Raw genomic sequence first — 14,322 nt, 5'->3', positions numbered from 1 at the left:
TATTGAGTTCTTTTCCCCCCAGCACATCAAGAGGCACATGCTGTCCAGTGGTTCCCCTGCTGGCATCACTCCCTGTGCTGACTTGGTTAAGATGGTGTTGTTGGCTGGGTTCCCCAACTGGAAGGTTTCCAAGTCTGTGGTTCTTTCCTACATGGCCAGGTGGCTATCAACAGTATATGGATCATGAATGTGTTGCCAAGTTGTTTTACTTTATTAAACAGTTTGTCTGCATATCCACAGCTTACCGTCTTCCTTACCTCCATGTTACTAGACTGCTTGCCTTGTTCAAGTGCGTCTCCCCCCCACTACCCTCTCCCAGGCATGCCAGAAGAACAGAGAGAAGGGCTGCAGGAAGAGCTGATCGACATCATCCTCCTCATCCTGGAGCGCAACCCGCAGCTGCACTACTACCAGGGCTACCACGACATCGTGGTCACGTTTCTGCTGGTGCTCGGCGAGAGGCTGGCAACGTCCCTAGTAGAGAAGCTGTCTACCCACCATCTCAGGTACCCGCGCAAAAGGGCAGAAGACAGCTCCCCCCAGCGGTAACTCCTCAGCCCGCTTTCTAGTTGGTGTTTTCAGTGGGTTGAACCCCAATCCCAACTGCCCCCCAACCCTGATCCAAATGTTTGGTCTGACCAAGCTCATTGAAATGTCTTCTAGGGATTTCATGGACCCAACAATGGACAACACCAAGCATATATTAAACTATCTGATGCCCATCATTGACCAGGTGAATCCAGAACTCCATGACTTCATGCAGAGGTATATATGTGTCTACATTTACGTGTACACGTGCACGCGCACACACAGACACCCCTCTTCAGCTTGCTCCTTTGTTTATTCCTCACAAGTCTAGCTCAGTTGCATCATCATCTTATGTTGATTAGTGTTAGGTTCTTCTGAGTTGTCCTTTCCAGTCACCAGCAATCTAGATAATTCAGTTCTGTGCACAGTCTTAGAACACTTTTGTGTGCTGTGCTCTTCCAGGAATGCAGGAGATGTCACAGCCCATGCCCTTAAAGAGTTTACATTTAGTGGAGAGAGGTGGGCGAGCTAAGCATACCAACTTTGAGGTTATTGCTACAACGGAAGTACAGAGTCCTATAGGACCCTACCCCATCTGTAGCTTGTTTTATTTACCATACACCAAGGAAAAGAAATATTTCTTTGCAATTCTTGTATGATTTTTCTCTTCTGTTTAGTTGGAAGTGTGTCCTTGGCCAATACCTGCCTCTCTTAAAAAAAAAAAAAAAACACCTGTGTCTTAAGGTATTTCAGTCATCTCATGTTAACTATACAATTAATACAGTTATGTTTTCAAGCCTAAGGATAGTTGCCTGTGCCCCCCAAAAGGGTGTGACTTTCCCAGAAGGAAAATGGTGTAGTTCTCTGAAAACAGCTGATTCTTGTTCCTGGAGTTGACATTTCTTGGCCATGATGAGAGCACCCAAGGAGATAAGGCCAACCAGGACCCTACTGTGGTATTAGTGCCATGATGTGGAGTATGTTGCAAGGACTTTCTGTAATATTTTGTGAGGAGAAGATACTGAATTTATCAGCAGCTGAATTTTCCAGAAAGCATGTTCCCCAGTTACTTTCTTCATACAGCACTGAGGACAAAGAAGGCCCAGGGAGAGGGACAGGATGACTCAGCAGGGAACCTAACATCTGGACTCCCTTGCTCCTAGTGCCGAGGTGGGGACCATCTTTGCGCTCAGCTGGCTTATCACCTGGTTCGGGCACGTCCTGTCTGACTTCAGGCACGTCGTGCGGTTATACGACTTCTTCCTGGCCTGCCACCCGCTGATGCCCATTTACTTTGCAGCTGTGGTAGGTACAGACCATGAGCCAGCAGTTTGGCGTGTGTCTCCCAGTCCAGCTTGATCATCTTCCCTAAAAGGAAACCTGGTGATTATGGAAAGATACAAAAGACAGCACTTCCTGGGCTGGTGTCCTGGACACTGTTCTTGGAATGTTACTGGGAGAGTCATGGGAGTCAAAAATATTATGTATAAAAATAAGTTTGGGAAATGCTGGTTAAACAAAGTTGTTAGTTTTTTTTTACTGTTCGATTCTTCTGAACCTTTAAAATGCTCATGTGCGTTGTGAATTATCAGGGTTTGTGTTGACAGCTCCTGGAGCTAGTGCAAATGGCCAAGTGGGTTTAAGAAGAGGCATGATATTATGATGGAAAGTTGAAATGGCTTTTAGTCAGGGATGAGGGCTTCCAGTTATTAGAGGGGCCTGAACTATCAGACGTGAGGGTGGAGGGGGTGTTCTTCATTGTGTTTTAAAGGGAGCAAGACCATTCTTTCTACTGTTTTGAACCATTTCTTCTGTGCTAGAGCTGTAGGTATCTCCAGTAATCTCTCCTTTCCTTCCTCCTAAAAAACCTCCTTCCTTTGTCAGCCTTTCCTGTCATGGTGTGGAAGTTTGCCTCTAGCAGGAAGTGCTAGCCCATTGGGAAAAGCACTCAGATAAGTATAGCATCACTTCCCAGATAGTACAGGAATTTGCTGAACATTTTGGGTGAGCCCTGTTTGGTACCAATTTATATTACCTCTAAGGAGAATGAAATGAAGTGGCCAAGCTGCTGTATGTTGTGGTCTCTGACACAAGGCCTTGCTCCCCACAGATCGTGTTGTATCGAGAGCAGGAAGTCCTGGATTGTGACTGCGACATGGCCTCGGTCCACCACCTGTTGTCCCAGATCCCTCAGGACCTGCCCTATGAGACACTGATCAGTAGAGCAGGAGACCTCTTTGTTCAGTTTCCCCCGTCCGAACTTGCTCGAGAGGCAGCTGCCCAGCCGCAAGCTGAGAAGTGAGTGGTGCTGAGGCACTGGTTGTGCAGGGGTGTTTGTTAGCAAAAGTGATGGAAGATTGTGTCTGGTAGGGACAGGGCTGGGAGTGGTTTTTCCAGAGATCCGCTTATGCCAACAGAATCCCCACTTGAGACTTCATGGGTCTTGATCAAGAAGAGTTTTCTGAGCAGTGGGTGGCTCTGCCCTCAGACTATTTAGTCCATTTTTTCCCCCTTCTTCTTTCATCCCATTCCCTTTTGTCTCCTTCCCCTCTGCAGAACGGCTGCCTCTACGTTCAAAGACTTTGAGCTGGCGTCAGCACAGCAGAGGCCTGACATGGTACTGCGGCAGCGGTTTCGGGGACTTCTGCGGCCTGATGAGCGAACAAAAGATGTCCTGACCAAACCAAGGACCAACCGCTTTGTGAAGCTGGCGGTGATGGGGCTGACAGTGGCGCTTGGAGCGGCCGCCCTAGCCGTGGTGAAAAGTGCCTTGGAGTGGGCCCCAAAGTTTCAGCTGCAGCTGTTTCCCTAAATGCCAGAGAAGATACTTCCTCTTACATGACGTCACAGTCTCACCCTTCCATGGACAGATGGGAGGGGGTGGAATTTCCTTTATTAAAAGGGTTTCAGTCAAGGGTTTTCTATTCCTGCACCCTTTCCCTCCTGTCCATGGATGCCTTTGCTTCAGAGGCCAATAGCAGAGCCTGCGTGACGCTGGGCACTCGGGGGCCTGAGCACAGAACTCTTCTCCCTTGTGGCCTGAGTGAGCTCCCCGCTGCCTCCTCTTTTGCTGAAGGAAATGGGTCTCTGCAGCTCCTGGGTGCCATTGGAACCCTCTGGGCCTGGTCACTGGGGAGTGTCTTGGCTGCTCATAGTAAGTAAACTGGACCACTGAATGCCCTCCTGGCGGCTCCTCCAGTCTGTCTGCTTCAGCTTAACAAAGAAGGATGTAGCTGCTGCTTTAGTCAGACCTTGAAATGAAGGGGAAGGGGCAGAGGAGGCTGGCCTGGGAGCAAGATTGGCCCCTTTTAAGAGTAGCTCCAAGCTGGTCAGAAATCTTAGAGAAACATGTGAACTAGGTTAGTAGGTAAATCCTACCTATTTTCAGCCTAGAAATCACTTGGGCATTGCCAGTCAGACAGGAAGGAATGTTAAGTATTAGGACCCCTCACATAGGCCAGTTTTTGCCTGCCCCCCCCCTTTTTTTTCTTGTTACTCTTCCACAAGGCACATAGTGGTTATAAAAATGTACATTTACTACTATTTTTAGAATTACACACATCCAATATGTAAAGTACCATCACTTTTAAAATAATAGTTCCTTCATGGAAAAAAAAATAGTTCTCATCCGAACGATGAGCTTCTAAAACCCTGAGGTTTCCTTTCTACTTAAGCGTTTAACATTTCACTTCCGCCAGAGTTGCTGTTTGTAAACAGCCCCACACTTTCACAGTGCTCACTTCCTGTCTAGCTTCCCTAGCTTCCCTTCCTTCCTTCATGTTTTCCTTCAGTCCCCCTCCTACCCCCAGATCAGCATCCAGTCATCACCTTGGCTTTGTTTTTTGCATTTGACCTATCTCTTCAGCTGCTGGTCTCTCCTTCCTGGTTGGAAATGTCACTGGGAACTTGTCAGCACCCAGAAAGGGACGAACTGCAGCCTGAAGCATGTGGTGGGAGCCTAGGACAGCCAGCCCCGCTGCTCCAGGCTTCCTAGGGACTCTCCAGGCCTTAGGGAACACGATGCATATTCAGTTCTTCTGATACAGCTTTTCGTGTAAGCAAACCTAGGTTTGTTTTAGATTAACTGTGGCTTGGAAAAAAGTGCCTTTTGCTGCTTTGAAGAACTGGGGTGTATGGTAAGAAGCAGCCATGTACTTTTCTTTTCCTGGTCTGTCTGGGGCACTGTTCTCTCTTGGCAAGTATTTTCTTAAACGTGCCAGAAGCACTTCCTCCCACCACACCAGACCTCCACATCCTCCCCATGTTCTCACGGTGTGCAGAGTGGTTAGGAGAGGCATCTACTTACATGAGTTACACTAAGCACTTTACAACCAAAAACAACAGATCGTTCTCCATAGCAGGAGTCCCATCTGGGGTTAGCATGATATGGATGGGTTAATCTAGAAAGAGGTAGATTTATCAAGACAGCGGGAATTTTTCCAAGATCTAGATGATGTGACAGGTGTTCCCAGTCTTCTATAGCAGGTTTGTCTTATCATCTTTGCAAGTGGACAGCATCGGCCCCTCCTGCCACAAACTCCCGGGTCTGTCTGTAAATACTGAAGGCAAGTGATGGGGAAGAGGTAGCGGGGAGGTGCATGTGATCAGAGTCCCAAGGCCACGGTTTTTTGGATTCCAGGAAAGCAGGTGGCATTTGCTTCTGTTGTGGCCTAGAAAGGAGAAAGTTCTTAGGATTTATAGCTTTGCTGACATGAAGATTAGCCCCTGCCAATGAGAAGAAAGTGTTTTTACCTTCAAGTGGTTTACTATTCTGTAAAGAATATGTGTAAATATTTTGTACAGAGCCCTGTATGAAATAAACAGCCATATGTGGTTACTGACCCCTCTTGTCATTCTTCCGTTGTTGGAGTGGCTCTGGGTTTAGACATCTGGATGCTCCGTCCTTCCACCCCTGACCTGGAGCTGTGCCTTAGGCTGTGGACTCTTGGTTGGCTTTGACTTACCTGGAGAACTTGAAACAGTTTCTCTTTCACCTGAGGCAAGAACTCACTTGTCTGGGTTTACTGTTTCCTTAGCCCCAGAGGGAGACAAGGGGCTGAAGGCTGAGCAGGCATCACTTGGCTCTCTGACTGTGTCCTGCCACCATAGGCCAGCTACCCATGCTGTCCTTTGATTTGACTCATGGAGGATACAGGGCTGGCCAGGACACCGCCCTGCCTCTGGGAGCTCACCAGAGAGCTGCATTGAAGGAGCAATGTATTTTCAGTGGCAGTTTTATAGTTGATTAAATGTAAAGAGAAATTTGATAAATGGGAAACTGAAGGAAAGGTATGTGTGGTGAAATAAATATTTGGGTTTTGTCACCAGTTCCCCTAAAAGCCTTAGGATTTTCTGAGTGATAGGGGTGTCTTTTGTTGTTCATAATGATTTCCTTTTGATTCCAACTGGGTTGATATTGAGGTGAGTTAAGGTTGGACCCCTCAATAGCCTCAGGATGGGACAGAACACCAGAAAGATTATATGGTGGGGAATTATTTTAACTTTATTTTGTATTGGAGTATAGCTGATTAGCAAACAACGTGGTAGTTTCAGGTGAAGAATGAAGGGACTCATCCATACATATACATGTACCCATTCTCCCCTAAACACTCCTCCCATCCAGCCTGCCACAAAACATTGAGCAGAATTCTATGTGCTATACAGTAGGGCCTTGGTTATCCATTTTAAATACAGCAGTGTGTACCTGTTCACCCCAAACTCACTCTCTATCCCTTCCCCCCTCCCCACCCCTCCACCCTGGCAACCATAAACTGGTTCATGAAGTCTGTATGTTTCTGTTTTCTAAGTAAGTTTATTCATATCATTTTTTTAAGATTCTACATATGAGGAATGTCATATTTCTCCTCCTTTGTGTGAATTGCTTCACTCAGTGTGACTAGGTCCATCCATGTTTTTGCAGATGGCATTATTTCATTTATTTTAATGAGAAATATTCCACTGTGTACATGTACCACGTCCTCTTTATCCATTCCTCTGTCGATGGACATTCAGGTAGCGTCCATGTCTAGGCTGTTGTGAACAGTGCTGCAATGAATGCTGGGGTGTGTATTTCCTTTCAGATCCTGTTTTTCCCCTGGTCATATACACAGGTGGGATTGCAGGATCATTTTAGTTTTTTAGTAACCTCCATACTGTTCTCCATAGTGGCTGTACCAATTTACATAGTGGGAATTTTGAGCCTCACCAGTGACCTCCTGGGAGGGGAGGGGAGGCTGGACATTGAGTGCTGCAGAAACTCTTGGTTCAGAGATTCAGAGAGCTGCTGGGTTGCTGAATACATCAAAGTGCTGGGAGGATCACATGGCCCGAGACGGCTTGGGAATACTGCAGCCCTCCCGCCATTCCTTGCCCTATGCATCTCTTTTACTTGGCTGTTACTGAGTTGTGTCCTTTACAGGAAATCAGTACATGTAAGTGAAGTGTTTTCTTGAGTTCTGTGAACACTTCCAGCGAATTACTGAACCTGAGAGGGTTTTGTGGAAACTAGTGAACTTGTAGTTGACCAGGCAGAAGTGTAGGTGGTCTGGGCACCACATTTGCTACTGGATCTGAAATGGGACAGCCTTGTGGGACTGAGCCCTTTAACTTGTGGCATCTGATGCTAACTTCCCAGGTAGTTAGTGTCAGAACTGGATTGAATTACTGGACACCTAGTTGATATTGGAGAATTGGGGAAGCGTGATATCAGAAAGTACTGCACAACACACAAGGCTGAAGGGAAAACTAAAAATAACAGCTGAATAAAAGGTGTGGGTGTTTTGTACAGAGATGGGAGTGTGCATTGTCAGTGGAAGTGTACTTGGGGCTCAGGCGGAGGAGAGTTTTGAGATCTGTGGAAAGCAACTGGGACTCCCTCTGTAGGCAATTTGTAGGGTGAGGATGGGCCATGACCAAAACTCAGTTTGGAGAGAGCGACTGGTGACACGATGGCAAATGTGTCTCTCGTTGGCAATGTGAGCTTCTCCGAGGCACTACATCTCTCAAACTCATTGTCAGTGACAGTAAAAGAGAGATAGTCTCATCCCACCATGGCTGGTTTAATGAACTGACGTTTGTGAAAACGTCTTACAAACTGAAGTTGTACAAGTATTTTTATTTCATTTCCGTGAACATATATGGGTCAATAAACACCTTAATTCAGCCTTGCGCTTGGGCCCCGGGAGCTCATCCCTGGATTAAGTGGTGATTGGAAGGAAGAACAGGCCAGAAGCTTCTGCCAAATACAACTACCAGATGGTGGCACCTGAGGCCCAGCCTGGCTTGCGTTCTTCCTTTTGCCCTACCGTCCCCTCCATGTTTGCTGCTGGTGTATCCTGCTGCTTTTTTTCCAGTTCTCAAAGGCCCTTTTCTCCAGACTTAACATACGGTTGGAATTTGTCAAGCAGCCTTTGTGAGCTGGCAAGGCTGTGGGCTTGCCTCCAGCTTCCTGCTTTTTAAGTGAGTGGCCTTCATGGCAGGCCCAGACACTAGAAGAAGACATGTGTTACTCTGACACAGGCTGTGGGGCCCATTCACCACTTCCTGCCCACATCAGCAGCTGGTCTTTATCTGAGCAGTGTGCTTCCACTGGCCCTGAAGAGAAAAACTGCGTCACACAAGTACATCTGGGACCTCCTGCTGCTTCCTCAGGTAGATGGCTTGAGTCCAAAGCCTGTGGGTTTGGTTTCAAGTCTGCCCCAGAGAGTTCATGCCAGGGCCCTATTTGCGGTGACTCCTTGGGAGAGGGTGGTGCCTCCATTTGACAGCAGTGGGGAGCACTTGTGAGCCTGCCCATCTTAGGTTCTTCACCCTCTGGCATGTGATGTATGGTGCTGGAAGGTAGAACCCGAGGACAGCCCTGCACCATCTCATTTGCCCTCCTGACCGCCCCCCCCCCAATTTGGCTGCAGCAGACATAAACCCACTGCCCGCCTTGGTGCAGATGGAGTGGGCCAAGTGAAAGATGCGGCCCATGCAGTTCCCACTTCCCTCTTGTCCTCACTTTTTTGATACAGCCACGGGGAAAGAAACGTTTCATTAACATTTCTTAGTACTCAATGCCAAAAGAATGGTGCGAGGGCACTGGGAGTGTGGTGCGACAAGCGCTAGGGGTGAAGGACTGCGGAGAGCTGGATCGGGAACATCATGTGATCTGGACCTGCCACGTGGAAATGAGGACCCAGATTACCAAGCTTCAGTGTTTTTCAAGAGAAGTTGGACATCTAGATTTTAATGTAGCATCTTCAATTTAAAAATACTGGCGACCAATTCAAGTTTATAAAACAAGACTAGGTAGACTGGTTATAGCCTGGGGCTTAGTAGTTCGTACCTGTGCACCAAGAGAGTGGTCTGCTTTGCTCCACAACAGGCCTCTACGGTTCACCAAGGTCAAGACAGGCCCTGGCAAGAGAGGGAGGTTGGAGGAGCTGGTGAGAGCAAGCACTTGGTCCTGGTCTGGGTGGGCCCCGCGCTCTCCTGGGGTCCAGCTCAGCTCAGCTTGCTGTTTCCTCTGGTCAGTGGCTCTGCCTGACTCCTTCTTACTCCCAGGGAGGGAAAGCCTTCATGATTCATGAGCTGATGCAGAGCAGGAAAGCACTCACATTATCTCACCTCTCTGCTCACAGAGGCTGGGGTCAACTCTTGAGCCTTGGCACCCAGGAACAGAATGGCTGTTCCTTTCTAGGGTCTAGAATAAGCCCTTCCCCTCTGTCTCCCTCCAAATGACATCCCCCAACTCTTGGTGGCTGAGACAGTAAAGAATATTCCTATAATATGGGAGACCCGGGTTTGATCCCTAGGTTGGGAAGATTCCTGGAGGAGGAAATGACAACCCACTCCAGTATTCTTGCCTGGAGAATCCCATGGACAGAGGACAGAAAGGGCTACAGTCTATGGGGTCCCAAAGAGTTGGACATGACTGAGTGACTAACACTTTCAAAAATCCTGGAGCCTGGAGTCTAGACTGTGAGCTGCAAAGATGCCCTCCACCTGTTGTAATGATGTCCACCTCCTGGCTCAGACAGTGTGCTGGCCTTCATTGGGGGCAGGGGGGAGTAGGAGGGGTCCGAGTAGGAGGTAAAAACTTCTAGAATGAACACCCAGAACCGTATTTTATTCATCTGACCAGCACAGAATAGGTCTAGTAAACAGCACTGGACCAATAATAATATGCCATCTTATCTCAGATGTTAAAAGTGCTCACAGCATCACCCTGCAGCAGCGGCACGTTCACCTCTTCCTGAAATATCTCTGTTCCCTGACAGTGGATGCCCACTGAGAGGCTAGAAATTCAGAGCAAGAATTTCCTGCCAGCCTGTAGCTGCTGCCCCAGCCCCTCCCTCCCCGCCTGAAGCCCACACACACCTGCAAACACCAGCTGGCAGACTCTCAACACAGTGCAAGCTGCCTGTCCAGGTCAAGGTTGACCCAGAGCATGCTGCCCTCAAGTGGGTGCAGGGGTGCCAAGTCCGGAGCAAGGATCCCTGTGCTCTGTTCGCACCCTCGTTCTACACTGACAGGGGCGACACATCAACTTTTGACTGCAATTCCCAGAGAGCTTGGGCCCCTGCCTGTCTCTGTGCAGAGTCCCAGCCCATGACCCCTCCGCTCTCTCTCATGACATCACACTCAGGCCTTCCTGGAAAACCATTTTAATCAGTGTACACAGGCAGCGAAGAGGGAGCGCAGAAGCGCAACTGGCTGGGCTTCAGGATGCCAGGTCTCCCTCCTGGCTCTAAGTGGAATTAGCAGCAATTCTAAGAGGCCCTCAGGCCTCCAACAGCAAAGCCAGAGAAAAGTCACCCCCAGAAAGCCAATGGGAGAGGCCGCAGGCTGAGTGCTCAGCAGACGAGCGTGGTGGATGAGGGATGTATGGACTCATCCAGGGCTCTCAGAGGCTCCATCCAGCAAGGCCTCTGGCTGGGGCTCTATTTAAGGCTGGGTCAGACAGATGGGAGCCGCAGAGAGATGAAAGGTCTGGTTGGTGAGCCCCAGGGGAAGGACAAAGGCACCGGGGCAGATGCAGCCATGGACAACGGCCAGCTCAGGCAGGGCCCTTGCAATGCCCACAGTAAACAAGGCCATCCACGCAGCTCAGAGGCCTTGGCCACTTCAGGGCCCCTGTCTCGGCCGAGCGCAAAGAAATCAGAGCCAAAGCACCAGGCCTGTCCCACAGAAGCTTGTAGATGTGGGGCTGGGTCAGCAGGGGGACCAGACCATCCTCAGCTTAGTGGCAATTCTGACAGCTGGGGTGGCATGGAATCCCATTCACCCGGCAGCGGCAGCCCCCGCTGGTGTCTCCCGGGCCCTAGGAGATGAGAGGGGAGAGGAGAGAAGGTCAGGACAGAGAAGAGAGCAGTGCCCCACCCCGGCCCCAGGCACCCCATCACACCCACGAAGTGTACTCGCCCACCATGGGTCTTGGCCTGGGCACATTCTGCTGCTAAGAATGATCCTCACAGCCTCAGCTACCAGATGGAGGCAGCTCTCAAGGCCTTTCTGGTCTCTCGTAGCACCCTCAATTATGTGGTCTCTATCTACCCAACCTGAGACCCAGAGCCGCAAAGGACCTGATGAATTTTTGCATATTTGGAGGGGGTCAGCAGGCTGGTGGCAGGAGGGAGCGCTCTACCTGTCTCACTGTCTGCCTGGACATGAACAACACCAGCCCCAACTCCAGGAACACTCCTCACGATGACAGATACCACTGCTCTCGCCTGTTTTCCATTTGATTCCGACAAGAAGCCTGAGATGGGCTCTGCTATCATCTCCATTTTACAGAAGAAGAAACAGGCTCAGAGAAGGGAGTAACGGAATAACCACACAGTCAGTGTGTGCCAGAGCCAGGGACCCACTCCTCCACTTCAGACTCCCACATGCACCCTCTAGGGCAGGGATGGGCAAATATTTCTGTAAAAGGTCAGACAGTTATCTGAGGCTTTGCCAGCCAGACGGGCTCTATCCTTGCAACGCAAAAGCAGCCACAGACAGAATGCCAACGAATGTGCGGGGCTCCCACAAAACTTTACTTACGGACACTAAAATTCAGGTTTCGTATAATTTTTACATGTCACAAAATATGTTCCTTTTAATACGTTCAACCATTTTTCAAATTGTATTTCTCTTTTATTATTCTCATTTAATCAAGAATAGACAGTTTGGGGAAAAGTTAGAACCCAGGCTTTCTAGCTTCAAGCCCCCCTCTTTTTTTTCTTTAATTAATTTATTTTTAATTGAAGGATAACTGCTTTACAGTATTGTGTTGGTTTCTGCCAAACATCAACATGAATCAGCCACAGGTATTGATATGTTCAACCAATTTAAAAAACGCAAAAAGCTTTCTTAGTTCATGAACTTCACAAATGTAGGCGCTGGGGTGACTTGGCCCATGGGCTGACTTGTATGAACTCTACTCTCGGGCACCTCCCGCAGTACTCCTGAGCCCTCTGCTGTCAGGGCACTCACCCCGGGGCCCCAGCGGGGGCCCTTGGTGACCCAGCAGATCTCAGTGTGGCAGACAGTGCACCGGATCCAGTCGCAACCATCCTTCTTCTGCACCACGATCTGGCACTGTGGGCAGTGCATGGCCTCACCCTGCTGCAGCATGGTCTGGAGCAGAGAAGGTGCTGACCTCAGAGCCAGCCCGCTCCCTGGCCCACGCCCCACTGCAGAGAGAAATCGGCCACCTCCAGAGTCTCAGATTCATTCTCCCATGCTGCTCTACCCAGGCCCAGCTGCAATGCAGCCTCCTCTCCTGTGTCTGCAGTTGCCTCCCTTCACCCTGACACTCCCTGCTGCCCGCCACCTGACCACATGTCCTGAGTCCCGTCTCTGGACGGCAGAAATGCCAGCAGGAGCTCAGAGCCTCCAGGGCTGCATGAACCACAGCTCTGGCTAAGAAGCCCCCACTGCTCCCCAAAACTCAGATCCTCGGCCTTCAGCCCTGACCCAGCCTTACTCTCAGCATCTCTGTCGTCTGCCGGGCAGCCATATCATTCTGAGCTCGCAGGGCCAGGTCATCTTGATACTCCTTGCAGTTCATCTGCTCATGGACGGCCTGGAGCGGATGAGGCGCTCGAGATGAGAAAGCTCCCAGAGAGTTAGGGCCAGAGCAGGCATCCGCACAAGCATTTAATGCCTAGATGGTGTCAGTGACAGAGCCTTCCTTTGTAAACTACAACCCATTTTATAGAAGAGGACACTGAGGCCAGGGTGGTGAAGCCAGGGTCATCACATACGATAATAATCATATATACCTATTTAAGTCCTGATAGGCACAGAAATCCCTAAAGTACCTCTCACCCAGGGCACAGCCCCTTGTCCCCAGCTGAGTTCTGCCCTGGTTGCCGGTGTAATGCTCTAAGAGTGAGCTTACTGGACTGTGACCAGGCTCGGCCCTGTCTACCAGCTCAAGACCAGTCTCTATAGCGGTCACCTGTTAAGAGAATGATGACGGGATGGCCTGAAGTGAGGGTCAGGTAGGGCTCAGTCTGGGTTTGAGGTCAGGGCTCATTCAGGACAGAGGTTGACAGCCTGAGGCCAGGGCTGGGGTTGGTCTGTGACTAGGCTCAGGGTTAGTCAGAGGGCAGAACTGGGGCTCAGTCTTAGGCCAGGGTCAGTCCAGGCTCAGGGCTCACTCTAAGAGTTAGGCTCAGGTCAGGACTCAAGCCACACCCGGCCACTGACACGCAGCTCTAAGCCATGGGAACTGGGTCAGTATACTGGCTCCCTTCTCTTATTCCTATAATAAGCTTGGACTTGCAATGAGCTCCTAGCAGGATCAGAGTGACTGGGCAGGGTGGGTCCCTGTCCCCACCTTGCAAAGCAGGCAGTTGACATGGAAGCACACGGGGCAGGGGAACTCATTGACATCATCCTCAAAGAAGCACCATCCCTTGCAGTCCGGGGTCTTGCAGTGGTAGCTGAAGGCACTGCGGTTTTCCGCAATGGAGATGCCCAGGTCCAGAAACCGCTGGTATTCCTCAGGGCTCAGGAGCTGCCAGCAGACCACAACCTTGGTGCCCGAGACTCAGAAACCTTGGTGCATGCCCTCCTGGCCACCTTCAGGAAGCCCCCAACACATGAAGTCCAACACAGCAGTGTTTACAAACTCTATCCAAAGAACGGGTTAGTGCCTTCCCTGGCGGTCCAGTGGTTAAGAATGTGCTGCCAATGGAGGGGGTAAGGGTTTGATCCCTGGTTGGGAACTGTGAGGTGTGGCCAAAAGGAATGCCATGGACAGAGGAGCCTGGCGGACTACAGCCCATGGGGTCGCAAAGAGTCGGACACGACTGAGCCACGAACACTTCTGCTATCACTTCAAGATGAGCAAACCAAAGCACTGAGGGGCTGTGTATCTGCCCTTGAGGTCACCTGGGCCATCTGGCCCCAGAAGTCCTGTCCCCACTGTTGTTAACTTCTCTGCTGTCTTTTCCTCACAAGGGTGATTTCTTTACTAGCTATTTCCCCTAATTTCTATCCTGCCCACTACTTGGGCCGCCAGCATCCCACACAGAGAAGGCTCTTGACAAATGTCCGGAACCCAAGACTGGGACTCTCAAACCCATTCCCACCAGCCAGCTCCCAGCCCAGTTCCCTGGGATGGAGGGTGGGGGGCAGGGGGGTGCCCCTCCCCCAGGCCTTACCGCTCGGATCTCCCTCTCCAGCAGCTTGCCCGAGCATGAGTAGGTGTTGTCGATGAAGGGGCAGGACACCTCGGCCTCCTGGCTGTTGCGGATGGTGCCCTGCAGACACTCCCTGGGGGAGGGGTGAGGAGTGGGGGGGGGGGGGGGGGGG

General features: G+C 50.2%; 2 protein-coding genes and 1 long non-coding RNA gene across 3 annotated transcripts in view; 1 reads left to right on the top strand and 2 right to left on the bottom strand.

The window, feature by feature from the left end:
* The window catches only part of TBC1D20 (TBC1 domain family, member 20), a 19,119-nt gene extending 13,750 nt beyond the window's left edge, over positions 1–5,369 (top strand). Inside the window, exons 4-8 of the mRNA XM_010841769.1 lie at positions 320–506; positions 664–765; positions 1,692–1,833; positions 2,639–2,826; positions 3,085–5,369. Of these exons, the coding sequence (XP_010840071.1) occupies positions 320–506; positions 664–765; positions 1,692–1,833; positions 2,639–2,826; positions 3,085–3,340 (875 nt within the window). The 3' untranslated portion in view covers positions 3,341–5,369. The remainder of the gene's footprint in view (positions 1–319; positions 507–663; positions 766–1,691; positions 1,834–2,638; positions 2,827–3,084) is intronic.
* A 2,196-nt stretch (positions 5,370–7,565) lies between these two features.
* On the bottom strand, positions 7,566–9,332 carry LOC104989930. The gene is made up of 2 exons (XR_825438.1): positions 8,858–9,332; positions 7,566–8,360 (listed from the first exon to the last, which is right to left on the bottom strand). It is a non-coding gene; the product is annotated as an uncharacterized LOC104989930 (long non-coding RNA).
* An 830-nt stretch (positions 9,333–10,162) lies between these two features.
* The window catches only part of RBCK1 (RanBP-type and C3HC4-type zinc finger containing 1), a 17,576-nt gene continuing 13,416 nt past the window's right edge, over positions 10,163–14,322 (bottom strand). The window contains exons 8-12 of the mRNA XM_010841891.1: positions 14,172–14,283; positions 13,343–13,522; positions 12,485–12,583; positions 11,992–12,135; positions 10,163–10,834 (exon numbers count right to left, since the gene is read on the bottom strand). Coding sequence (XP_010840193.1) covers positions 10,754–10,834; positions 11,992–12,135; positions 12,485–12,583; positions 13,343–13,522; positions 14,172–14,283 — 616 coding nt within the window. The 3' untranslated portion in view covers positions 10,163–10,753. The remainder of the gene's footprint in view (positions 10,835–11,991; positions 12,136–12,484; positions 12,584–13,342; positions 13,523–14,171; positions 14,284–14,322) is intronic.

Source organism: Bison bison, unplaced genomic scaffold, assembly GCF_000754665.1.
Source record: "Bison bison bison isolate TAMUID 2011002044 unplaced genomic scaffold, Bison_UMD1.0 scf7180017864167, whole genome shotgun sequence".
In the NCBI taxonomy this organism is placed as follows: domain Eukaryota; kingdom Metazoa; phylum Chordata; class Mammalia; order Artiodactyla; family Bovidae; genus Bison; species Bison bison.
The sequence above is the reverse complement of the archived record's forward strand: the minus strand, read 5'-3'. Positions and strand labels throughout refer to the sequence as shown.